Below are 27,822 nucleotides of genomic sequence, written 5' to 3' on the forward strand. Positions count from 1 at the left end.
TGCGAAGCTTGCTCTCAAATTTCCGCCCACAATAAACGTGGCGGAGGCGCCTTCGTTCTGATTGGCCGAATACTTTACGTGACTTTGGCGCTCGCGGGGCGTTAGAGGGACTGGCTTCGGAACGCGGTTAGTGTTTGGGTTCGAACCTCCGAACCTCTTCCGTTCCGCTTGCCTTCAGAAGTTCGTGTTTCACGAGGTTGAACTGCCTTCTTCTTATGCCCTGGTCACCTTCGCGAAAACGTGGAAATAAAGGAAGGACGCGCTCCTGGTGACCGGCCTCCCCGCGCCTGGACTGGGCTGGGTCCGGCTAGCGCTGCGGTTTGGAATCTTTTGGTGTCTTCCTGCCGCAGCCTTGTTTAATTAAGTGGAAACTGATGCACCGAAGGAAGCAAAGGTTTTACCCTATCCGTTCACCCAAGGGCCCTAGAGACCTTGCGGATTAATCTACTTTGTAAATACTGGAACGTTCTGCGGAGGAGGGTCTGGATGCATTTGATTGGAAACTAGAATTTTAAGGGTCCGGGTATTCCAGAAACGGAGTTTTGAGCATCACACCCGCAGCATAGGATTCCTGATTGTCTCTCGCGGTCCTGCGACTTCAACATGTATCTTGGTTCTTGGTTAAGTCGTCTATGCCGGGGTTTATCCAGACCCATCGGAAAGTCCACGCAGCCAATCTGGGGTTCTCTCTCCAGAAGTCTGGCGTTGGGTGCGCAAAGAATTCCAGGTGAAAGCAGTAACAACCTTCCGCCTGTTTTCGATAGCTTGTTTTCCCAGTCTTAACTGCATATTTATAGCAGATCATTCAAATCAATACTACAAAAAAAAAATATGAATCGTAACTGCACTTTCAAACTTAGATAATTTTTAAGGTCATATTTCACTTGGTAAGGAAACGTAGTATTTAAAATTGGACAATTACAATTTTAGGTCCATGCAAGTGCTAGGTCATGTAGAAAGTTTAGATTTCTAAACATTGCAAAATCCACTTTGGCTTTAGCACATTTGCAGGTAAACACGATAGAGGAATTGTATGATGTAGCCTATTTATAAATCTCATCAGTCTATCAAGGTGGTTCAGTGGGTTGAAGCACTTACCAAGCCCGAGGACCCAAGTTCATTTCCAGGGCCCACATTGTGGATGCAAAAACAGAATCCAACAACTTGTCCTCTGACCTCCACAGGTGCACCATGACACATGGGCTCCCACCTGTATGGTACACACACACAAATGTAATTTTAATTTTTTTTACCAACTTCACCCATTGACCTGAAACAACTAATGTACCATGAATGGGAAATATTTTAAACAGACTACAAATATTTTTAGTGTTGCCTTATACTTTTTTTTCTTTTTTTAAAGAATTTAGTAGCTTTGTTGCTCGGACCAACACATGTGGAGAATTGCGTTCTTCCCACTTAGGCCAAGAAGTCACTCTGTGTGGATGGATTCAGTACCGAAGGTAAACTGAGGCAAATGGTTTAGGAATACATGAATTGGATTTATTCCCAAACTGTTCCAACCTTTACTAATTTTTATCCAGTTAGAGAATTATATTTTGCCACTTTCCTCGTTCTCAGAATTCATTGCATTTTCTGTCTGTTCTGTTTTGAAAATTCTAAGTTCACTTAGAATTTGAAAATTCACTCGCACTAAGTACCAGTGTCGTCTGTTAAAGGGTGTAGTGACAAAACCTGAGCCGCCAGTGGATTAACATAATCTTTCACTAACGTGGGAAAATTCTTATAATCTGCAACTGGGAGCGGACTAAAAATCTGTAAGCCAGCTGAGAAGCGGCAATAGCGTGGGAGTAAGAATCTACTTTAGTCAAAAGTTAAGTATAGAAAAAGCAGTGAATGATTCCTTAGGTTCAAAACCCATTTATTGTTTTTGTTGTTCATCTGTATGTTCCAAAGCATATTAGCACATTCATTCATATTGAAAAAGTCCAAAATGTGGGTAGATATTTGCCATTTTAAAAAGTTTACCTTGGATCTTAGAGTACTCAGTTTGCTCAGTACAGGCATTAATTGTCTTAGCAATTAATCTTGTTCTTAACTTCCTTATTCGTAACTGTGTCAACACTATGCTGAGTGACAGTGTAGACCCTTATAGTTTTTCCATAGTAACATTCTTAGAGCATTTCTTTTTAAATTCATTCCCTTGATGTCTGCAATGTCCCCCTTGCAGAGTCACATGTGTGTGGACAAAGGAATACCTCTGCTATCCAAGAGACCTAGAGAACATACATTGGCTGTCTCTTTCCCTTTCTGTTTGTTTTTTAATGTATTACTGGAGGATGGCTGTTCCACTGCCCCCCCCCACTTGAGATTTTATTTATTTTTATGTGCATGGGTGTAAGTATGCATTTATGTTTGTCTGGGTACCATGTGAATGCCTGGTGCCCACAGAGGCCAGTCAAAATTGCTTAATTCCATGAAACTAGAGTTACAGACAGTTATGAGCTGCCATCTGGGTGCTGGGAATCAAGCCTGGGTCCTCTGGAGGAGCAAGAAACACTCTTAACCTTTGAGCCATCTCCATCCCGTTTCCCTTTATTAATAAACTAAAAAAAAAGGAAAAGTTTAAGTTTCTTAAATAATAAAAACTTACTCAGAATTTATTCCATTTTCATGATTACAGACATTATAGGAAAGAATAGGCAAACAAAACTAAAGTAAGCGATATGCTGGTTAACGTAGCTGGCAACATAAACTCCTTGTATTTCAGCCTCTGCACAGGTGCTCCATGTACTCCTGAACAACAGTGTGAGCTCTAGAATGGTGTTCGGTGTTCTTGATGCTTTCACACCTTGATCCAGCAGCTCTTACTAAAGGGGGCAACTGCTAAAAGCTGCCTTCCCCTTTTTCTATGCCAGGCAACCAGCAATCTTGGTTTTTCTTGTTGTGGTTTTGTTTTGAGACAGGATCTTACTGTATAGTTGGCTGGCCTTGAATCCACAGAAATACACCTACCTCTGCCTCCCGAGTGCTGGGATTAAAGATATGTGTCACCATATCCGGTGACCATCAATTTAACTGTTCGGTTTTTTTGTTTTTTGTTTTTTTTGTTTTTTTTTTTTTTTGTTTTTTTTTTTTTTTTTTTTTTTTTTTTTTTTTTTTTTTTTTTTTTTTTTTTTTTTTTTGGTTTTTCGAGACAGGGTTTCTCTGCAGCTTTAGAGCCTGTCCTGGAGCTAGCTCTTGTAGACCAGGCTGGTCTTGAACTCACAGAGATCCGCCTGCCTCTGCCTCCCGAGTGCTGGGATTAAAGGCGTGCGCCACCACCGCCCGGCTAACTGTTAGTTATTATGAAAAATAAAACCATACTCCCAATCTGAGTAAAACTGCTGTGCCCAGATTCCTTCTTGAACCATTAGGTCTCTCAGAGAAAAGACTTAGAGTCAACTGCTTTCAAGAACAGGGACCACAGTACAGTGCCTGATGAAGAAGTCAGGCAGCCCTTAAGCATCATATGAGTACATCATTGTTTGCACAGGGTATAGTTAAAGCTGGTTCCAGACCCTGTGTTACAACCATACTCCCAAGATTTATTTGATTTTAGCACATTGAGTTCCTGTAAGATACTAGTGCAAATGAGAAAGATGGTTCATTGTCTTCTACAATTAAGAAGAAAGGCATCAGGGAGAAATAAAAAAACTCTTCTCCAGAACCCATCAAATCTCATGACCGTCTTCACAGCTGTAGTTGACAGAATCCATAGTCCTCAATTTCCTTATATGAGAAGTCCATTTTCAATATGACAGACAAGATGAAGAATCATTTTCGGGGCCAGAGAGGTGGCTCAGAAGTTAAGGTTGATTCTGCGCTTGCAGAGGACCCATAGTTGGTCTCCTCGCACTTCCATCATGCTCACAACTGCCTGGACTCCAGCTTCAGGGGAATTTGATGCCATTAGCCTTCGAGGTGCCTGCATTCACATGCACATACCCACACACAGACACACAATTGAGATTAAGATGGATCTTTAAGAATAGTTTTCATGCTTTTCTTTGCCATGACTCCCAACTTCCAGTTCAATAGCAACCTCTGCTTTTTCGCATACTCCTCATGATGCCTTAAGAACCTGGTGCACAGAGTCTCTGAGGAATTTCGTTGCAAACAAGTGATTGCACAATCCCCTGACACTTCAGAAGAGATGCTGACAGCATCCATACTCGAAAACTTGGACTCTAGCCTGCAGTGGTGGTGCATGCTTTTAATTCAACACTGGAGAGGCTGTGACAAACAGATCTCTTGAGTTGTGGCATGAATTCCAGGCCAGCCACAGCTAAGCGGTGAGACCTTGTCTCAAAAAAAATTAATTTAAATTTCCTTTGTCATGAATAAACCATATACATATAGCAAATTAGTAACTATATGAATAATTAATAAAAATTCAAGTTGAAAAAAAGACACTTTGGCCAGGTATGGTAGTCTATGCCTATAATCTTAGCTAAGGCAGGAAGATGTCTCAAGTTCATGGATAGCCTGAGCAACAAGATCTTCCTCAAAAAGAAAAAAAGTCATAAGATAGTTGCATGAATATAGCTTATGAAAGCACATAATTATAAAAATGGGGAAATTACATGGAATTTTATTGCTGGTTTTGTCTTTAAATTTTGAGCTGAGAGACTTTATCCTAAAATATTCTTTCTCTTTCCATTATTCAGGCAAAACACCTTCTTAGTCCTAAGAGATTGCCACGGTCTTGTTCAAATTATCATTCCCCAGGATGAGGTAATAAAAGATTTCCTACCATTATCTAAGAGCTTCTTTGATAGGATGTAGTGTAAGCTAAGTAGTTTGATCAGCATATTTGAAGTGTTAATTTCAGAAGTTAATTGTTAATAAAAACTGGAAACTACTATTATGTACAACATTATGAAATGACAAACTGAGGGAATAAGGATCTGGCTAATCTGCAAAGAGCACCTGCTGCCTTTGTCAAGGACTTGGGTTCACGTCCCAGCATTCATATGGCAGCTCACAGCCATCTCTAACTCCACTTCCAGGGAATCCAGCGTTCTCACTGGCTTCCTAGGACACCAGGCTTATGTATATTATACTCACATCTGGCAGACAGCTAATACCAGAGACAAAGGGCCAGTTTCTCTAATATGAAAAAAACTATACAAAAAGGGGAGGCGGGGGCCCCAAGTGGCAAGATGGCTCAGAGGGTATAAAGGTGCCTGCCGCCATGCGACTGTGTGAGTGCAAAACCCACATGGTAGAAGGAGAAAACCAACTCCCACAAGTTGTCTTCTGCCTTCCACGTCTGCCGTGAGCACCTGTGCACGCACACACACACACACACACACAAAATGAATGTCATAAACTAGCTACCAAAAAACCAATAAAGGACCCAGAGTATGCAGATGAAATTTATAGAAAACATAACCTAAAAATCATTTTCAAAGAAAATATAAGTCAGGCATGATAGCATACATTTAAAATCTCATCATTGGGAAGCAGATGCATGAGCTCAAGAATTCAAGGCCAGCTTCATCATTATAGTCCCTCAGGACCATCCTGGACTACATGAGTCCCTATCTGAAATGCATATAGATAATGTGTACACACATACACACACATACATGGAAGTATACCAAAGGCAAAGGTGTGATTTAGGAGGTGGCTCAGTGGGTAAAAATTCTTGCAACCAAGCTGACAGCCTGAGGCTGATCCCTGGTCCCATGTGGTAGAAGAACCAATTCCTCCAAGTTGTCCTCTGACCTCTACATACAAGCATGTGCACATATGTGTGCAGTCATTCAAACACACACTAAATAAAGCCAGCCTAGACAACTTAGACTGTGTCTCAAAATAAAAGATAGCTGGCAAACTAGGCATAGTGGCACATGTCTTTAATCCGAGCACTTGGGAGGTAGAAGCAGGTAGATCTCTGTAAGTTTGAGGCCAGACTGACTCATCTGCATAGTGAGTTCCAAGACAGCCAGAGCTCTATAGTGAACCCTGTCTCAAAAAGAAAGAAAGAAAAAAAAAGTAGCCAGGGGACATGGTAGTGCATACCTACAATCCCAGCATTTGGGAAGATGAGGCAGGAAGGCTGAGACCCTGTCCAAGGGAAAGAGGGAGGGAGAACTCTTGGTGGTCTTACTGGCAGTGCTCTATGGAGCCAGAGTAGCAATGGGATTTACCAAAGCTTGTAATAACATCAGTGAGACAACTCCAAGTAAGTAAACTGTGAATTCCATTTTTCTAAACTATAGGCTTACTGAAGAGTTCTGTAAGTTCATTTGTTCTTATCACTGACCCCTGTCCCCTTCATTTTGCAGTCGGCAGCGTCTGTGAAGAAGATTTTATGTGAAGCCCCTGTGGAATCTGTGGTGAAAGTAACTGGGACAGTTATCTCCCGGCCTCCGGGACAAGAGAATCCAGTTAGTAGTTTATAGAAAGTTTGTCTGTGTGCATATACATTAACCACATAAGATTGAGTTCCTTGTGGACACTTAGAATTAAAGCTCTTGAGTTCCACAGATGAACTCACAGATGTGAACCATCCACATAAGTGTGCACAAAGAGACATGTCGACCTTGACAGATATTTGTTGGTCTTAGGAGCCACAGATATAAATAAGAATGTAAAAATTATATATTTATTATTTATAACCTACAGTGTAGCTTGACACATCTTATATATGTATATAAATGTATGTGTTTTACAAATGTGTATTGCATACATGTCCTGAAAAATGATTTTCTAAAATAGTTTTTTTTTCTTTTCTTAGAAAATGCCAACAGGTGAGATTGAAATCAGAGTTAAAACAGCTGAGCTCCTGAATGCCTGCAAGAAGCTACCCTTTGAGATTAAAGACTTTGTGAAGGTGAGGGTCTCACCTTCATAAATACAGTATCTAGAAAGTAATGATCAAAAAGTATCATGTTTTTAAATACTTCTTTTTTAAAGAAGTTTACCTTCTATAAGATGAGTATTTTATTATCAGTTATCCTAATGAATTCTATAATACTGACAACTTACGTTCTTGGAGTCCAGACAGGTTGAAGTGTATTTTGTCTTCAAAACTTGATGTATTCTATTGTTCAAGTTCTTCCATTGCTATTGTTTAAAGTGTTGAAAGAAATATTATATCTGGTCTGGAAATGGCTAAGTTGCATAGGGGAATCTTTTTCCTATTAAGGTTGAAACTGCTAACAGTAATAAAATAGATGCTTAGAGCAATTCTTGACTTACCAACCATAGAATTATGGATGTAGGATGATTTTTTTTTTATTTTCAACTTTATTTTATGTGTATTGGGTGAAGATATCAGATTCTCTGGAATGGAGTTACAGACATTTGTAAGCTCCCATGTGAGTGCTGGAAATTGAACCCAGGTCCTCTGGAAGAGCAGCCAATGCACTTAACCACTGAACCATCTCTCTAGCTCTGGATTTAGGATGATCTTAGCCAAAAGTTTTAAAGCATGATAAAGGTAGTCAGCACTGATTATACCCAAATTTTAAAAAGGAAAAAAAAAGTCTATCTAGATAATTTTGAACTTTGTCACAATTATACTTTTATATACCTTTTTTTGTTTGTTGTTTTGGAGACAGGATCTTACTATGGTAGCTTCGGCTGTCCTGGAACTCATTCTGTAGACCTGGCTTGCCTCAAAATCACAGAGAGCCTCTGCCTCCCGAGTGCTGGGATTAAAGGCATGCACCACTAAGCCCAGTTTATGTACCTACTTTTTAAGCCAGTCTACTAAGGTGTTTGTGTGTATGCATGTGCACATACGTGTGGATGTGGAAGCTAAAGGAAAACCTTGAGTGTGATTCTTCAGGCACTGTCTACCTTTAGACAGGGTCTCTCACTGCCTTGGAACTCACCAAGTAGATTAGACTGATGGTCAGAAAACCCCAGGAATCTGCCCATCTTTGCTGCCTTGTGTTAGAATCACAAGTGTGCACCCAACTCCTTAGGTCCTAAGGATTGAATTTAGGCATTTGTGCTCACAGGACACATCCTTTACCCGCAGTGATAGTTGATTTTAAGTCAGCATGGCACAACCTAGAATCACATGAGAAAGGAGTCTCAATCAGGGATTGTCTCGATTAGGTTGCCTGTGAGCGTGCCTTCAGGGACTTTTCTTAATTGGATTAATAGATGTGGGAAATGAGCCCTGTAAGTAGGTGGCATCATTTCATGGCCTGGTCCCTGGACTGAGTGAAAAGGAGTCAGCTGAGCACTGGCATGTGTGCACTGATATCTTGCACTCTGTTCTTGGCTGAGGATGTGATGTGACCAGCTGCTTTAGTCCCTGCTACCTTGACTTCCCTGCAGTGATGGGCTGAACCCGAACTGAGAGCCAAAGTAAACTTTCTCCCTGACGTTGCTTTCATTAAACCGAACACCAACTAAACACCACTAGACTGATTTCCCCAGCCCTATTAAGAGATTTTTAATTATATGACCACTAAGTCTTATATTCAAGTTTATTGCTTGAAAAAAAATAATTACAAAGTTGGTCCTATTTTGGCAAAGAAATAAAATAAATTTCCTAAAGTAAACGTTCAGAAAAAGAAGTTATAGGCATTTCTTACTATTTCTGGTATGAAAGAATCAATCTACCTACATTAAAGGACTTTTTTTTTTGTTTTTTGTTTTCAGTAAAAAAAATAAATATAAGGGTTTACAGCCCTGAAAATAAACAAACCTGAAGTGGAAAGATGGCTCAGTGGTTGAGAACATGTGCTGCTCTTACAAAGAACATGGGTTTGATTCCCAGCAAGTGCAGCAGGTGGCTCCCAATTACCTGTAACTCCAGCTTCCGGGAATGCCTCTAACTCCAAGGCTACCTGCACCCATGTGCACAGACTCAGCACAGACACACGCACCTACACATACCCCTCCACCAATAAAATAAGTTAAAAAAATTAAAGACAGCTACCTTTTTTAATGTTCCAAAATGTTTAAGCATAAAAAAATCTTTCATTTGCGTAGAAGACGGAGGCTCTTCGTTTGCAGTATCGGTACTTAGACCTGCGAAGCTTCCAAATGCAGTATAACCTGCGACTGAGGTCCCAGATAGTCATGAGAATGCGGGAATATCTCTGCAATCTACACGGTAAGCCTGAGTCCATTCTGCTACATTATATACACTCTTCATTGTTGGGTCACCTGTTCCCAAAAGTCTGTCTAGATCAATGTGTAGACTGGTTGCTTACTTGGTCACAAACATGTCCTTTAAAGGTAATAATGTTTATTACAGTAGCTAGTATTTCCAGTCACTAGAGGACAGTCTTTGTTTGTTTCTATGTAGTAAGTTTCTCTCCTACACCCTGTTGAGGACTGGCCTCGACAAAAACACCTCTTGCCAGTGTAGGGGTGTGGGAATTTAGAAATGTAAGTAATAAATATGGAGACACATGAAGAATAACAGAACAGAAACCATATAATAATACCAGGAGGGCATTCCAGTGGTTACTGAAAATCACCTAATTTATTTTTCCATAGCTCTTATACCCAATACAAACTGGTGGGGATGGGAAGGTAACAAAAGGCTTTATTAACATGATACACGACAACTCAAACAGCCCATGGCTTCATCACTCTGAGACATCAAATCATTAGCATTCTGATGTCTAGGTAGCAAAGCTGCTCTAGGTCATGTATCCTGAAGGCAGCCCCTCCCCCGGTGAACTCATAGTTATAAAAGAAGGAGCAGAAGTACATTTGCATATTCTAACCACCTGTCAGGATGGCATGGACCTACTTGAATGAGCTATTTTAATGTTAAGAGAAACAAGCAATCAATCGTGCATTGGGATGTGCAACTACACTTGTGAGTCATTTAGCAACCTCTAACTCTCTGACCGTCAGACAAGGTGGAAATGGGCTCATATTTTTGGGCCTCCACAACACCCCCACCTCTAACAGTTTAAGTTTTTGTAATTCCTTTTTGTTTGAAACAAGGTCTCATGGTTGCAGTCCAGGGTACAGGACCTTACTATGTAACCCAGGCTGGCCTAAAATTTGAAACAATTCCCCTGCTTTAGCTTCACAGGTTCTAGAATTACAGTATGAGCAACTTCACCCAACTTTTATTAATTTATTGGTTTGTTTGTTTGAGATATGTTCAGGCTGACTTTGAACCCACAGCTCCTCAGCCTGTTGAATTCTGGGCTTTCAGGTGTAGACCAAAGCCCATGCTTATACACCATTTGTTGGGAAGTCTGGAATTTCCCATGAGTTAAGTAGCACACTCCTGCTCCTGCGTACTTTCTATTGTTTCATCATTGCTGCACTAGCAGAACATTCTGAACACCAGAGCATTTCAGTAGACATGAATCCATCAGACATTTAGGATCATTTCCTGACATAAGCATCAGCTTTATGAGTAGAATTACAAGTTTTAGCCTCTAATTTGTACTTTACTATTGACATCATTGTTATCATTTATAAAGAGGTGGGACCTGAGGCCCATCTCACAAGCGGCAGCAGCAGGCTGCCTGAGGCTATAGCAGGTCCCTTTGTCTGGTGGGGGGGGAGACAGATGGGTTTATTTAGTATGGAGGGGGAAGGGAAGAAGTGAAGGGGGGTGAAGGAAGAGAGGCAGAAGTTGCCTCTCCAGAAGAAGAGCAGGGGTGGGGGGAGAGGGAGAGATGGGAGATCCCCTTGCCTTGGCAGAAGGGAGGTTGGGAGTGGGCGGAGCTTGTCTCTTAAAGGGACAGGGCACCCAGGTGACAGACCAGGCCAGCAGATTACAGCAATCATACTTGACAAATTCCTCTGTACTAACTGCTTTTTCTCTTTTTTTAGGGTTTGTGGATGTAGAAACCCCAACACTGTTTAAGAGGACTCCAGGGGTGTGTATATTACTTATCATCTTACTATTAATAGCCTCTTCATTATAAAAGTGATTGCATTGCCTTTATTATCACTTGGCTCATTTTTATTTACTTTTATTGCTACCTCATAATCTTCACATAAACTAGGCTATTTTCTGCCCACTTCCTAAAAAAGTACAGGAAAAGAATATATCGGGAAGAATAGCTACATGGGAAAGATGGGGAGCAGAGACAGAATGGAGAGAATAAGATAGATCACCCTTAGGCAGAAGGATCTGTCTCCACAGAAAATGGTTGGCTTGGGATTTGACACAAGGAAAACAAATGCCATATTAATAAGAAAAAAAGAACCTGGCGAGGTAATGAATGCCTGAGAGACCAGCATTTGGGGAGCTAAAGCAGGAGGATCACAACTTTGAGACTGTGTCTACATAGATCCTGTCAAAAAAGAACTGAGATTTAAAAAAGACAAAAACACTGATATTTAATAACTATTCACTATAGACTTTAAAAAAAACAAAAAACAGTTTAGGGACTGGAGAGATGGCTCAGCAATTAAGAGCACCAGCTGCTCTTCCAAAGGTCCTGAGTTCAATTCCTAGCACCCACATGGTGACTCACAGACATCTATAGTGGGATCAGATGCCGTCTTCTGGCATGCAGGCATACATGCAGATTGAGCACTCATATCCATAAACAAAATATATGAATCTTAAACAACAACAGTTTATGTCCTAGGTATATAGTTCAGTGGTACAGTGTCCATGTAACAAGTTCAAGGTCCTAAGATCAAAAACAAAGAAATACCTACTTTTTCATTTAGAAAAACATTTAAGAATTATTTGCTAGGGCTGAAAAGATGGCTCAGTGGTTAAGAACACTGTCTGTTCGTCCAGAAGACCCAGCTTCAATTTCCAACACTCATATGGCAACTGTCTGTAACTCCAGTTCCAGGGTACCCAACACCCTCATACAAACATACATGTAGGCAAAACACCAATGCACATAAATTTTTTATTAATTAAGGAAAAGAATTACTTAGGAAGTACAATGTTGCATAAAATTTGTTCTGCTAATAGTAAAATTGAGAATTTGTTTACATACACAGCTAATAACTACTATATACAAGCAGTATTTAAAGCTTATTTTAGTGGCTGAAGAGATGGCTCAGCAGTTAAGAGCACTTGCTGCTCTTCCAGAGGTCCCTGTGCAGTTTCCAGCACCCAAGTCAAGTGGTTCTCGGGAACTTGTATCTCCAGTTTCCGAGGTTTGGATGCCCTCTTCTAGCCTGTGTGTACCCACATGCACATTTGCATGCTCACTCACACACAGACATGTAAAAAATACAATAAGTTAAAAAAGATAAAGTTTACTGTAGCTGGTCATGGTACGTGTCTTAATTCCAGTACTTAAGAGTCAGGAGCAAGTGGATCTCTGTGAGTTCCAGTCCAACCAAGCTACGTAGTGAGACTCTGTCTCTAAAAAATAATTAATTAATTTATGTAATTGTATTCAAATTGTTTTAGGGGCTATAAGATGAACCAGAAATTGTCTGTCATCGGGAACTTTACTCTTTAATTTCCTTGGTGTGTTTAAGTATTTACTTGCACTATGCACTAGTCACATACTTTCGAGTTTGTTTTGTTGTTAATTTGTTTCAGGAATTTTTTTGCTTTGTTTTGTTTTATTAAGACAGAGTCTTGCATGTGGGTCAGGATGCCCTAAACTTACTATTCCTCTTCCTCAGTCTCCTGAGTGTTAGAATTGCAGGCATTTGCCGTACCTGGCTTAGGTTTTTCATTAGTTTATTTTTCAGTAATGTTTCTCTTCTCTCTCTCTTCTACCTCTCTCTCTCTTTAAAAGGGTGCCAAAGAGTTTTTAGTACCATCCAGGGAACCTGGAAAGTTTTATTCTCTCCCTCAAAGTCCTCAGCAATTTAAGCAACTTCTGATGGTTGGTGGTCTAGACAGGTAAATCAGCTTTTTGTTTTTTGGTAATGCTATTATTCATCCAAAAAGGGAAGAAGAAAGACCAAGGGGGAGAGAAGGAACAAAACTTTTCTGCTCTGGGAATGGTGAGATGGCTCAGAGGCTAAAAGCTCCTGCCGTAAGACTGGCGATGTACGCTCAACCCTTTTAACCCACACACAGGCAGAAGGAGAGAACTGGCTCCACGAAGCTGTCCTGGCCTGCATTCGTGCCCTCACACCTGTATACCCCACCTGTCATTCAGCAGTAATAAGAAAATTTTTAACTTTTCTGATTTGAGGAGGTTAAAATTTGCACATGAATTTTGAGATTGCTTGTTCCCTAAAAATTGTAGTAGTAATCTCTTAAAGTTTATCAGCTGGCATTAGATAGAAAGCTGGCATTAGGTAGCTCTGACAGGGGATTAAAAGTAAAGTTCTGAGCTGGACTGCTGGTGGTGCACACCTTTAATCTCAGCACTTAGGAGGCAGAGGCAGACGGATCTCTGAGTTCAAAGCCAATCTAAGTCTACATAGCAAGTTCTAGGACATCAAGGGCTAGACAGAGAAACCCTGTATCCAAAAACACCAACCACATGGTGGACTCACAACCATCTATAGTGAGATTTAGTGCCCTCTTCCGGTGTGCAGGCATACATGCAGGCAGAATACTGTATACATAATAAATAATCTAAAAATCCAAACAACAAAAAAGAAAGCAGAAAAAAAAAAGAAAGCTGGCACTAAACTAGCCTTGATTTAAAATGACCCAAACAATTTCCCCCAAGGTTTTGGCAATTCAGGCTATGAAACAGATAAATACTACTCCTTAAAAGAAACTTTCTTTTAGTTTTTCATTTTATTTGTGGTGCTACAGCTCAAACTCAGGCCCTTGCGCATGCATAAATAAGTAAATAATAAAGTTCTGCTGTCCAATGAATAAGACTAGTAAATAAAATGGGATAATAAATAAAAACAACTGTGAAAAAAACAAAATATAAACTGAAAGTATATTGAAATTTACAAAATATTAATTGTTAGAAATTATATTGGTTGGGTGGTGGTGACACACACTTTTAATCCTAGCACTCAGGAGGCAGGGGCAAGCAGATCTTTGTGAGTTCAAGGCCAGCCTGGTCTACAGAGTGAGTCCCAGGACAGCAAGAGCTATATATAAAGAGAGACCCTGTCTCAAGAAAGAAAAAGAAGCTATATTGTTTAGGGAAATACAGTAAGCATTGTAATCAGACTGGAGTAATGTCTTGGGGCTTAAGAAGATGTACTGCTCTTGCAGAGGACCTGAATTCAATTTCAAGTACCCAGGTCAGACACTCACAACTGTTTGTAACTCCAGTTCCAGGGTGATCCAACACCTCTGGCCACTATGAACTTCTGGAGGCATGTATTGCCCCTACATAGACATGCACACAATACACATAATTTAATTTCAATTTTTAAAAAATTTTAAAGAGAAATTAAGAAAGCCTTGTGTGTTAGATCCGCTGAGACAGAGAGAACTTCATCTCTGAAGGTGAAGGTGAGAGTTGGAATGGCACAGCACAGGAAGACTCCATGCATTGATAAAGCAGTATTTCAGCTTGTAGAAGTACATATGTAAAGAAACATGGGCCGGTTTGAATGCACATCTAATATATGAGCATCCAAAGGTGTTATACTTTGAAATCCATCTATAAAGTACTAGCCTCTCACAGGTCAGCTATGTATCTGATTAGATTTGAGCATCATAAAATAAAGCTCCTGAGACTGGAATACAACTTCATAGTAGAGTGCTTGCCTAGCATGTACAGGGGCCTGAGTTTGAGCTGTAGCACCACAAATAAAATGAAAAACTAAAGTTTCTTTTAAGGAGCAGTATTTCTGTTTCATAGCCTGAATTGCCAAAACCTTGGGGGAAATTATTTGGGTCATTTTAAATCAAGGCTAGGTTAGCTCTAGTTTTCTTTTTTGTTGTTTTGTTTTGTTTTTTTTAGATTATTTATTATGTATACAGTGTTCTGCCTGTGTGTGCCTGCACACCAGAAGAGGGCCTCAGACCTTATTACAGATGATTGTGAGCCACCAACCCTGTGGTTACTGGGAACTGAATTCAGGACATCTGGAAGAGCAGCCAGTGCTCCTAACCTCTGAGCCATCTCTCTAGCCCTTAACTCTAGTTTTCAATTACAGATATTTTCAGGTTGCCCGGTGTTATCGAGATGAAGGTTCGAGACCAGATAGACAGCCGGAGTTTACTCAGGTACTCAGTTATATACACTTGCTCTTACAAATTCATGTTTGCTACAACTAAGGATTTTCAATACTAGGACAATAATTTTATGAGTTTTTAAAAATGAACATAAAAGGTAATGGGTCTCATGTTTTATTTTCATACACACTTCATTTTTCTTGATCCTCTTGCGTTCATTCTTCTCTAGTCCGCTCTGTCCCCACTGTTCTGCCTCCCCTGCCATCCTCCTCCTTCCTTACATCACCTGCATCTTACCTGCTTTTTATTGCTCTCCCTTAAGATCCCTTCTTTCCACTCTTAGAGTTCCATGACCTATATCTGCACACATATATGCACATATTGTAACAGTTAAAATCTAGGATCTACCATATGAGAGAAAGCATGGGGTACTTGTTTCTCTGCACCTGGGATACTTCATCGAACATAATTTCCAATTTCATTTTCCTGCAAATGTCATGAGTTTATTTCTCTTTATGTCTCAGTAAAACTTCATTGTGTATGTACATAAAACACTTTTTCCTCATCCATTCATCCATTAATGGGTATCGTGGCTGTTTTGGGTTCTTAGCTATTACAAATGGTACAGCAATAAACACAGATGTGCAAGTATCTCTGTGCTGTCTTAGAGCTTTTGAGTATATAACCAAGAGCAGGGAAACCAGATTGTACAGTAGTTGGTTTTAGATTTTTGAAAATTTACATACTAATTTTCATAATGGCTGCACCAGTTTACACTCTCACCAGCAGTGAATAAGGGCTCCTTATTTCCCCAGTTTCTGCCCAGCATCTATTGTCATTTGTGATCTTTTTAATAGATTTTTTAACCCTTTTTTTTCCAGGCATAGCACAGTTAAGACAAGTTCTAGGTCTCTCTGTGTTGCCTTGGCTGACCTTGAACTCCCTAATTAGAATAAGTTGGCCTCGTATTCATAAAGATCTGCCTGCATATGTCTCCTGAGTACTGACATGAAAGGGTGCCCCACCATGCCCAGCAAGATTTTATTTTACATGTGTGAATATTTTGCTTCCATGTGCATGCCTGGTGCTCATGGGAGACCCTAGAACTGGAGTTACAGATGGTTGTCTGCTGTGTTGTTGCTAGAAACTGATCAGATAAACTGCAAGAGCAGAAAGTGCTCTTACCTGCTGGATGAACCATCCCTCCATCTCAATTGATTTCTTGGCATTCTGCCAGGTGAGAGACAAAATCTCGAAGTAGTTTTAATCTATTTCATTCATCCTTTTCATCCTTTTCATAAGGAGTGTGGTCATCAACTAAGGCATGTCAGATATTCCTAGTGTTTTAATGTTTATGATATGATAAAGTCCTTAAAACAAATCTTATCCATCAAAACTTAGTACTCCAGGGACCAGTGAGTTGGCTCAGCAGGTAAAGCCTGAGTTGGGTGGTTGTAGCACACACCTTTAATTCCAGCACTCAGGGAGGCAGAGAAAGGCAGAGCTCTGTGAGTTCGAGGCCAGCCTGGTCTACAAGAGCTAGTTCTAGGACAGGCTCCAAAGCTGTAGAGAAACCCTGTCTCGGAAAAAAAAAAAAAAAAAAAAAAAAAAGAAGGAAGGAAGGAAGGAAGGAAGGAAGGAAGGAAGGAAGGAAGGAAGGAAGGAAGGAAGGAAAAGAAAAAAGAAAAGGCAAGCCTAACAGCTTGAGTTTGTGCCCCAGACCCAAATAAAGATAGAAGGAGAGAACTGACTGCAGAGTTGTCTTTGACCTCCATACGTGTGCTGTAGCACACCTGTCCTACATCTACATTATACATTCACAAACAGAATAATAAAACAAATTAAGCCAGGCGTGATGGTGCACACCTTTAATCCCAGCACTCCGGAGGCAGAAGCAGATGGATATCTGAGTTTGAAGCCAGCATGATCTTCAAAGCCAGGGCTACACATAGAAACCTTGTCTCAAAAACCAACCAAACAACAACAACAAAAATAAAGTTAAAAAGGAGAATCAATATTCCACCAAAAACAGGACAGAGTTGGGGCTGAGAGATGGCTCAGCGGTTAGGAGCACTGGCTGCTCTCCCAGGACCTGGGTTCAATTTCCAGCACCTACGTGGTCCACAACTGTCTGTAACTCCAGTTCCAGGGAATCAGATACCCTCTTCTGGCCTTCATGAGCACCAAGTATGTATGTGCACATACAGGCAAAACACACATGCATATAAAATATTAAAAGGGGGGCAATGCTACCTTTAAAGCAGATAATTCTATATGATGATATTTATCTAAGCTACAGATTTATCAAAACCCTTATTTGGTTTTGTTAAGATCACATTAGTGTGATTAAATGCACAAATCACAAGTTTGGAATAATAAAGATCAGGATCTTTATTATGCAAGCAATTTACTTAGCTTCTCGGAGACTCAACCATGAGCTAGCCATGGGAACTAAACAAGTTGGTGTATGTTATGCAATAGCAGTCATAAAACTGAAGTATAATGATATTTATACCCTTAACTATGTATTTTTTCTGGGCAGTTATTTATATGGTAACTTAAAGCCAAGAAATATATATTGTGACTATTCATGTTAGTTTCCATGTTATTTTGGTTTCAGATTGACATAGAGATGTCTTTTGTAGACCAAACTGGCATTCAGCGTTTAATTGAGGGTTTGCTGCAGTATTCCTGGCCTGATGATAAAGATCCTGTGGAGATTCCTTTTCCTTCCATGACTTTCGCTGAGGCACTAGCCACCTACGGAACTGATAAGCCAGATATTCGCTTTGGGATGAAGGTACTTTCTTCATGTTTCCAGGACCACCCCCCAAGGAGTTCATCCATCTTTTCAAACATTTTGAATAAATTTATAACTTACGTTTTTGGATAATATTCTTAATGTTCCTTTATGTTGTTACCTCTGTTGTTAACAAACTATAACAAAAAGAATAATAGCATGTTAGTGTTGCGCTACTTATTCTTTCAAGTTCCCTTTCCAAAAGCAAGACGCGTGCATGCGTGTGTGTGTGTGTGTGTGTGTGTGTGTGTGTGTGTGTGTGTGTGTGTGTAAGATATATATATCTTACCTGTGGAATAGAGAAATGGTTGGTTCAGTGGTTAAATGCTTGACACACAGATGTAAGGACCTGAGTTCAGATCCATAGAACCCATGTAAATGCTAGATAGTCATGGGGCCTGCCTATAAAATTCCAGCACCTAAGAGTGGAGGCAGAGCAAGCGAACTAGCAAGATTAGCTGATCAGGAGCTCTGGGTTTGATTGACTCTGTCTCAAAAGATACAATTGAGGATGATTCCTGACAACCTCCAGCCTCTACATGTACATGCACATATGTGCATGTACACCCATACATGTGCCTCTATATATGCAACAGTGCAACTGTATGTACATATACACATACATACACACACAAATACATATGAAAATATAAAGAAGCAAAAAAAACATTATTTGTAAAAATATTTTGAGGTGAAAATGGCTTTGTTTATCCATTTTTATCTGTTTAATAGATTGTGGATATCAGTGATGTGTTCAGAAACACACAGATCAGATTTCTTCAAGATGCACTGGCCAAGCCCCAAGGAACTGTCAAAGCTATCTGTGTTCCTGAAGGAGCAGTAAGTAAAGCACAATTCTATGATTTCTCTAGAATGTATATTTTGAAAGAGAACATATTCAATATTAGTACATAAACACTTGATAACCTGAGCTATATAGAGACCCTATTACAAAGAAAAAAAAATTCAGATAATTTAGAAAACATATATATTTAATGGAACCAGAAATCATCAAAATCTGGATCCTCGGCCGGGCAGTGGTGGTGCACGCCTTTAATCCCAGCACTCGGGAGGCAGAGGCAGGCGGATCTCTGTGAGTTCGAGACCAGCCTGGTCTACAAGAGCTAGTTCCAGGACAGGCTCCAAAGCCACAGAGAAACCCTGTCTCGAAAAACCAAAAAAAAAAAAAAAAAAAAAAATCTGGATCCTCTTGATCTGATAGCTGTAGAACTCACCTTTGTCTTTGTCCTGCACATTGCATGACAGTCTGCTGGTGACAGTCACAGCAGTCTCCATGAGACCTATGATTGGGAAACAGTGCGATCCCGTGAAAGTTGCAGCAAGCCTTAAAACTTATGTCATTTTGAAGAAGAGATTAAAATTTTTATTAATTCCCACTCGTATTGGTAAGACATGGAACAAATGTGCTTATATCTTCTTATTTGACATTGTGAACCTGTTCATAAAGCTGAGGGTCATATTGAAGAATTTACTTTGATTTTCTTTCATCAGAAGTACTTGAGAAAGCAAGACATTGAGTTCATTAGAGACTTTGCAACTCACCATTTCAGTCAGGTAAGGGGAAGCGTTTTGTGGGAATCTGTTCTACTAACAATTGCAGCGCTCTAGTTCTGGTTTGGTTTTGCTTTTTTAGATTTATTTTTGTTATGTGTGTGGGTGTTTTGCCTGCATATATATATGTGCACCAAGTGCATGCCTGCTACCTGTGGACCCACAAAGGCCTCTGAACCCCTAAAATGAAGTTACAGATGATTGTGAGCCACCTTGTGGGTTCTGGAAACTGAACCCAGATCCTCTGCAAGAGCAACTGGTGCCCTTCACTGCTGAGCTCCTAGGTTTGAGAGTCATTATTTCAGATCATGTTTTTACTATGCATCCATTTCTACTGAAAGAGTCCTATTTAGACAATTGAATTTTTTAATAATTTGTATCTTATGTACATTGGTGTTTTGTTTGCATGTGTGTTTGTGTGAGAGTGTCGAATCCCCCAGAACAGGAGTTACAAATAGTTGTGAACTGCCAGGTGGGTGTTAGGAATTGAACCCAGGTCCTCTGGAAGAGCAGCCATTGCTCTTAACTGCTGAGCCATCTCTCCAGCCAACAATTGAATTTACTATCATACTAAAAGTTAAGCCATATTCTTTTAAGATACACAAAAGTATTTTAATCCAGTTTTAAAATTTAAATAAATGGGACTGGAGAGATGGCTCAGCAGTTAAGATCACTGATTGCTCTTCCAGGGGATATCAGTTCAATTCCCAGCACCCACATGGCAGCTCACAACTGTCTATAACTCCTGTTTCAGAGGATCCAGCACCTTCACACAGACATGCAGGCAGCAGGCATGCAAAACACCAGTGTACATAAAATACAAATAAATAGGTTATTTTTTAGAAATTGAATACATGACTAGTTCCTTGGTGGTCAAGGTTGACAGTGGCATGACTAGGGTGGAAAGCCTTACTGGTTCTTCTCCCTGTGTCCATTTTTAAATTATGAGTACACCTTTGACCAACATATTTTTACGTTCTGGGCTTAGGGGATAATCTTACTAAAATAAAGAGCAGGAGCAGAAAATTCTTACATCACTGGACATGTAAGAATGTCATTTTGGAACCAGAGTCCTGGCAGCTGGGCATGATAGCATACTCTTTAGTCTTAGCATTTATGTGTAGGTAGGAGTTCAAGGGCAGCTTGGTTTACTTCAGATTCTGTCTCACAAAACAAAACCCAGAAAATAAAATGAAGAGTCATGCTCTTAGTGTCAGAAGTTTTCTGTGATATATTTTAGTTGAAATATCCAAGATATAATGAGATTTTATGCTCACCACAGTATCATTTATAACAAGAACAGAGTGAACATACAGGGATGCTTAGATAAGTTATGGTATAAAGAAATTAGTATTAAAGTTCCTTTTGGTTTTTGTTATTTTGCTTTTTTAAGGCAAGATTTTATGTAGCCAAGGCTTCCTTAAACTCTTGATCAAGTTTTCATCTTGAGTATTGGGTTGTAAGTGTGCACCATAACACCCACCACTCAAATTTCTTTTTAAGTGGACTGCTTACTTCACTTGCCTTGTAACTTAAGCTCAAATCGGGATAAAGATATTTTAATAAGAAGGCAACACGAGAACAGGATGCTGAGGCAGGAAGGTCACACAAGTCCAAGGCATATTTGAGCTACCTTGTGAGTTAAGGCCGCCTGGGTAACATAGTGAAACCCTGTCTCAAACTTTAAGTTTAGAGAGATACTGAGACTGCCTGGGGTGGTACTTGTGGGGAGTGCTTGCTTAGCAATACAAGGCCCTAGGTTCAGTCATCAGTTCAAGGAGGAAAGGGATTTCCAAAATGGATCAAGGCAAAGTTTTAGAAAATAAAAGACTGAAAAACTATTTATAAAAAATGAAGGAACCATCCTTTCTTTCTCTTTTTCTCTATAGAGATATTCTTTTAGACTGGGCATAGTGGCACACATCTGTACCCCGTATTCAGGAAGTTAATGCACAACCGCTGTGAGTTCCAGACCGGCCTGGACTAGGTAGCAAGACCCTATTGCAAACAAATACAAGTGAAATGTTTATGATCCCAACACATGGGAGACCAAAGCATTCTCTACTTGGTGGGACTGTTACTACATTTTTAAAAAATTTATTGACTTATTATTGTATATATGTGTGTGTACACGATGGGGAGTGGGGATACATGCTGAGGTTACACACTTGAGTTATCTCACCGGCCCCCAACTCAGTCATTCTTATTCCATTCACTTGCAGTCCGCCAAAAGTGAAAGGAAAAAAAAAATCACTTCTAGGGCCTCTCTCAAGTAGGCAAGTGCTCTGCTATTAAGATCAGTTATTTCCTCTGCTGTCCTTTTATTTTTCCTTTTTTTAAGGCAGAGTCTCACTAAGTTGCCTAGGCTGGCCTTGGCTCACTCTGTAGCTCAGGCAGGCCTCCTGTTGGAGTCTCTTGAGTAGCTGAGCTTCCATGTCTACACCTCAGGCCTAACTTTTAAATTGTTTATTTTGTATCACTTTGAAGGGGTTCATGGTGGATAAGACAGTATCATGTAAGTTGTCTTCTGCTTTGAACAAGAAATCTTTGTTCTGTGAGAAAACAAATTCATCTCACTTTTGAAAATTAACAATAGCTGAGCAGTGGTGGCAAATGCCTTTAATCCCAGCACTCAGGAGGCAGAGGCAGGCAAGTCTCTGTGAGTCTGAGGCCAGCCTGGTCTACAAGAGCTAGTTCCAGAACAGGTTCCAAAGCTACAGAGAAGTCCTATCTCAAAAAAAAAAGAACAAAAAATATATATATATATATATATATATATATATATATATATATATATATACCTTTTTCTTTACCAAGGAAGTCCTGCCTGTATTCCTGAATGCCAAGAGAAACTGGAGTTCACCATTTGCCAAATTCATAGTGGAGGACGAAAGATTGGAATTAACCAGATTGATGGAGATCCAAGAGGAAGACATGGTACTCCTGACTGCTGGGGAACATGAGAAAGCAGTAAGTAAAATTGTCTCAGCACATGGCTGTGTGCGAAAGGCTGCCTCTTCCCCATGTTTGTTTACGTATTTAAAGTGGACTGTTAGTTTCATAAAGTAGGGCTGCTCTGTATAACTTGTTATGTAAATGTATTTCACTACTTTATAATACACTATATAAAAACTAGAGCCATTCTGTGCATGGTGGTGGTATGGAGAGCAGGAGACCCTCCTATACTACATAGTGAGATCCTGTCTCAATAAAGCAAAACTAAAACAAGCAAGCCAAAACTGGGGTCTTGGAGCAGTGAGGTGGTTGTGTGGGTAAAGGCACTTGCTGCCAAGTCTAATGGCCTGAGTTCAGTCACTGGGAACCCACAAGGTAAGAGAGAACTGACTTCCGAAAGTCTCCTCTCTCTCTGTCTCTGTCCTCCTGTCTCCATCCCCAGCTCTCCCATTCTCACACACACAATGAAAACGTTAAAACTGGAGTTTTTATCACTTATCAACTTGATTGGCATTATACAGTCAGATCTGGCTCTTCTGTCATGAAGTAGATCAAGAATGGATGTGGTTAGAAAGGTCCTTGTGAAATATACAAAACATTACAGAAAAACCCACATGAATATTAAAACTTGTAGAACTGGGCATGCTAGCTCACACCTGTAATTCCAGCATTCAGAAGACCTTGGCAGGAAGAAAAGCCACCTAGGCCACATAACTGAGACCACACAGAGATATAGAGGTGAATGGTTTTCTTATCATAACACACCTAGAAAGTGGAGAAATCAAATCTACATCATTAACTGTTTCCCAAATTCACATTTTGTGTGTGTGTGTGATATGTGTGTATATGTGAGTGTATACACACGAGTGCCTGTGAGTGCCAATAACTTAGGCATATTCCTTGCTATCTCTTTCATCTTAATTTATCCCCTTTCTGCCCATCAATGTATCATCATGAGGGTGTGGCCTACCAATCAGGTTCTGACTTCTGTCTCCTTCGGCAGCTACATGGCGTCATCTTGACTCCACCTACTCTCTCTATATATATCTCTTTCAGCCTGGCTATATTCTGCCCTGCCATAGGCAAAAGCAACTTTATTCATTAACCAATAAGAGCAACACATATACAGAAGGACCTCCCACATCATGTCTCTGCCCCACAAGTGCTGCTGTCATAGATAGCTGCCTTTTACCATGGGTACTGGAGATCCAGCTGGTGCTCATGTTTTCTTGACAGGCATTTTTCCAAGTTGCCTCCCAACCCTCAGAATTCAGCCTTATATCAACTTCTAACTCATGCCACCTCTAATCATAGCCGACAGTTTCTGACTATTAAGTGCATATCAGACATTGACCAAATCCTCACCATATCCCTTCAGGAACTAAAATTGTAATGATAATGATTAGAATGAATGAAACTGACCCCCATACTCTATTGGGTTCTGTATCTTAAGTACTTTGTCTCACTTAACTTTACAAATCTTATACATGCACCTGTGGTCCCAGCTTCTCAGGGTTGAACCAGTTTTGAGTTCAGTAGTTCAAGGCCAACCTGGAAAATAAAGCAATACCCTACCTACCTCAACACTTCAGTGTTGGAGTAGGTATTTTATCCCCATTTACTTATAATGAGATGCAAAGAAATTAGTAAGTAGACAAACAGGCTCAGACCTTGGTCTGTGAGGCTCTGGAGCCTGTGTTCCTGGTCACCAGTATGAGCTGCTCACACAGTCAGCTCAGGCTGCTGGTCGTGTGTGCTTATAATCTTTGTCTCCTGAGAAAATGTGTCTCATCTAATAATTGGCCAGTCTTTTACTAGAGTCTGACCTTCAAAATTGACCTTCAAAAAGGTTGTCTATCCAATGCCCACTCTGACAAAAAGCTAACTTATTGTTTGTGTCTTTGTTTGCAGTGCTCTTTGTTGGGAAAGTTACGACTGCAGTGTGCAGAGCTTCTGGAAACGAGAGGGGCGGCCCTCCGCGACCCAGCACTGTTTGCTTTCCTTTGGGTGGTGGACTTCCCACTTTTCGTTACTAAGGAAGAGAGTCCCACAGAGCTGGAGTCAGCCCACCACCCATTCACTGCTCCTAACCCTAGTGACATTCATCTCCTCTATACTGAGCCTGAAAAGGTATTGATCTTTTATTTTATTCTTCCAGATAAAAAGGAAATTATCTAAATAGACACAAAGGACTTCAAGATTCACTCAGGAGAACCAAGGGAAAACTGAGCCTACTGTTAATAAATTGTTTTTAAGTACAATGTCGTGGTCCTGTAGAATTGAAAGTCGGGAATTTTCTCTAACATGGAAATCCTGTGAATCTTGTAGGTTCGTGGCCAACACTATGACTTGGTTTTAAATGGCAGTGAGATAGGAGGTGGTTCTATCCGAATTCATGATGCACAGCTACAGAGGTACATCCTGGCAACATTATTAAAGGTAACAAATGCCTTCTAACCTTGCCTTTCTTTTGATCACGTATTTGTTTTATGAAGCATTTGTTTAAAAAGGAGAGTTTACTAGATACAAAATGTCGGCTTTTATATGTAGGGACTGAGACAAGCAAATGATAATATTATTTGCTTATTAATGCTTACTGTTAGGGTTTCTATTGCTGTGAAGAGACATCACAACCATGGCAACTCTTATAAAGGAAAATATTTAATTGGGGCTGGCTCACAGTTTCAGAGGTTTAATCCATTATCACCATGGCAGGAAGCATGGTTGCATGTAGCAGACATGATGCTGGAGAGGGACCTGAGAGTTCTATATCTGGATTAGCAAGCAGCAGGAAAAGACAGCTCACACCAGGTGTGGTTTGAGCGTGAGACCTCAAAGCCCACCCCCAGTGACACACTTCCTACTTTCACAAGGCCATACCTACTCCAACAAGACCACAACTCCCAATAGTGCCAACCCCTATGAGCCTATGGGGTCATTTTCTTTCAAATCACCATGCTTACCATGAGCCAGGGGCTACATGATATACTGCCAAATATGGTGGCTCATGCATTTAATTCCAACACTTAGAGGTTGAAATATGAGGATTGCCTTGAGTCCAGGCCATCCTGGGCTATATAACAAAACCCTGACTTAAAAACAAAATAAGGGGGGAGGCTGGAGAGATAGCTCAGAGGTTAAGAGCACTGCTTTAGGGAATAAGATGGTTGGTGGTGGGGGCTGGAGAGATGGCTCAGAGGTTAATAGCACTGACTGCTCTTCCAGAGGTCCTGAGTTCAATTCCCAGCAACCACATGGTGGCTCACAGCCATCTATAATGAGATTTGGTGCCTCTTCTGGCATGCAAGCATACATGGAAGGAATGTTGTATACATAATAAATAAATAAATCTTTAAAGAAAAAAATAAGGGGACCTTGGGAGAGGGTTGAAGGGAAGGGGAAAGGCAGGAAGGAGAGCAGAGAAAAATGTAGAACTCAACAAAAATCAATTTAAAAAAATGAAGAAAAAAAACCCAACAAAATAAAACAGTACCATATATTCACTGATGTGTTATTTAACCTTCACAATTTCTGTGAGTGGATGCCCTCATTATGCTCATTTTAAAGATGAAAAACTGAGGCAGGTGCTAGGCCAAGTCACAAAGCACAGAGGGGCACGAGCCTGAAATCTGCTTTCAAGAGGCTGAGGTAGAGTTGCTGAGTCAGCTTGGGCTACTAAAGCCCTGACTCAGGTGGTATAGGAACTGAAGGACGACTCTCAAGACCAAGCTCCTGAAGTGTCATTCCCAGTGAATGATAACATTAAGAGGAAAAGCCAGGTGGACCTCTGTGGACTTAGTAGTCTTTTGGGTTAAGGCTTGTCGCTCAGGCCAGGAGACTCATTGTCTCCCTGCCTTCTCCAGAGTGCTGGAGTGGACTTGTCCTAATCCGTTGAACTTTAACCCTCTTAAAGTTTTGTTGTTGTGTTTATATTAACATCTCCCAGTGTGTTAAGTCATGTCATGTTTAAAATGAACTTCATTTCCCTTACTGTTTATTTCAGTCTGTGACAAAAGAATTGCATTCGGTATATTTAAATGAAACGTGTTTTGCATTTCAGGAAGATGTGAAATTGCTTTCTCATCTGCTCCAGGCTTTAGACTATGGGGCACCCCCTCATGGAGGAATTGCCTTAGGTAAATAATTTGTCATTTTGTACACTAAATTCCATTCCATCTCAAATTCCACCGTCTCAAATTCAGACTCCCAGTTTAAGGGGAAGGAATTGGGAGGAGCTGAGTCCAAGAGTTCCATGTGAGTCTCATTTTGTTCAGTAATTTATGAGGCAAGATTGAACCCAGAGCCTTGTGCAGATATGAACACACTTCATTTTTATTTTACTGTTAGGTGTGGTGGTGCACGCGTGCGCGCGCACATACACACACACACACACACACACACACACAGAGAGAGAGAGAGAGAGAGAGAGAGAGAGAGAGAACAGGCAAACAAAAAACATCAGTAAACATACACACACACAAACCAAACAAACATAAAAACACAAAATCAGGGCTGGAGAGATGGCTCAGAGGTTAAGAGCATTGCCTGCTCTTCCAAAGGTCCTGAGTTCAATTCCCAGCAACCACATGGTGGCTCACAACCATCTATAATGAGGTCTGGTGCCCTCTTCTGGCCTGCAGTCATACACACAGACGGAATAATGTATACATAATAAATAAATAAATAAATATTTAAAAAAAAAAACAAACACAAAATCAGAAACTATAATATACAAACAAAAGACCAGAAAGATAAAGAATATCTGAACAGAGCAATGAGACAGAAAGTCTATAAAAATTCTATAAAAATATCACTAGGTTCCTTTTGTGTTACCATTTACTGCTGGGCATGGGGCCTGCCAGTTAATATACCCACTGGGATTCAATTCGAGATGACTAAGTTTCCTTTACAAGTTGATTGAAGATAGTTTCTTAGTTAGGGATGGGAAGCTCAAGTTGATAAGAGCTAGTTTCTTAGTTAGAGGAGAGGGGAGCTCATGTCCACTTCCCTCTCACCACTGGGACCCCCATCGGGCTTAAGTCTGTGCATACAGCCAGTCTGCTTTCTTATGTGCACCAGATACAGCCTGAATTTTAATTCCAACACCCACATAGACAGCTCAGAATTCCATATAATTCCAGTGTTGGGGAACGGGGATCAGACCCCTCTGGCCTCAGTGGGCACCTGCATTTATGTGCACAGATAACACAATAAAAATAGTAAAAATATGAGAGCTCCAGGCCAGCCGAGAGTACGTGAAATCCTGTGGTGGTGGCGCATACACACACACAGATGCATCAGATGTGTGAGTTCGAGGCCAGCCTGCTCTACAGAGTGAGTGTGAGTTCCAGGAAGGTCAGGATTGTTAGACAAAGAAACCTTGTCTTACCCCTACAAAGAATGAAATCTTCTCAAAAATAAAACAAAAAATGAAATACACGTTCTCTATAGGCCTGAGGTTTTCACAACTCAGCGGTACAGTACTTGTCTAGAATGCTTGAAGCAAGGTTAA

The 27,822-nt window shown here is 40.4% G+C and overlaps 1 protein-coding gene across 1 annotated transcript in view; it reads left to right on the forward strand.

The window, feature by feature from the left end:
- Positions 1–95: 95 nt before the first annotated feature.
- Positions 96–27,822, forward strand: part of Dars2 (aspartyl-tRNA synthetase 2, mitochondrial) — a 28,397-nt gene continuing 670 nt past the window's right edge. Inside the window, exons 1-16 of the mRNA XM_038350142.1 lie at positions 96–727; positions 1,364–1,463; positions 4,671–4,737; positions 6,297–6,398; positions 6,749–6,844; positions 8,965–9,088; positions 10,783–10,829; positions 12,675–12,781; positions 14,965–15,034; positions 17,604–17,783; positions 18,516–18,623; positions 19,296–19,358; positions 22,173–22,325; positions 24,222–24,440; positions 24,639–24,749; positions 26,371–26,446. Of these exons, the coding sequence (XP_038206070.1) occupies positions 604–727; positions 1,364–1,463; positions 4,671–4,737; positions 6,297–6,398; positions 6,749–6,844; positions 8,965–9,088; positions 10,783–10,829; positions 12,675–12,781; positions 14,965–15,034; positions 17,604–17,783; positions 18,516–18,623; positions 19,296–19,358; positions 22,173–22,325; positions 24,222–24,440; positions 24,639–24,749; positions 26,371–26,446 (1,747 nt within the window). The 5' untranslated portion in view covers positions 96–603. The remainder of the gene's footprint in view (positions 728–1,363; positions 1,464–4,670; positions 4,738–6,296; positions 6,399–6,748; positions 6,845–8,964; positions 9,089–10,782; positions 10,830–12,674; positions 12,782–14,964; positions 15,035–17,603; positions 17,784–18,515; positions 18,624–19,295; positions 19,359–22,172; positions 22,326–24,221; positions 24,441–24,638; positions 24,750–26,370; positions 26,447–27,822) is intronic.

This window comes from Arvicola amphibius, chromosome 12, assembly GCF_903992535.2.
Source record: "Arvicola amphibius chromosome 12, mArvAmp1.2, whole genome shotgun sequence".
NCBI classification, from domain to species: domain Eukaryota; kingdom Metazoa; phylum Chordata; class Mammalia; order Rodentia; family Cricetidae; genus Arvicola; species Arvicola amphibius.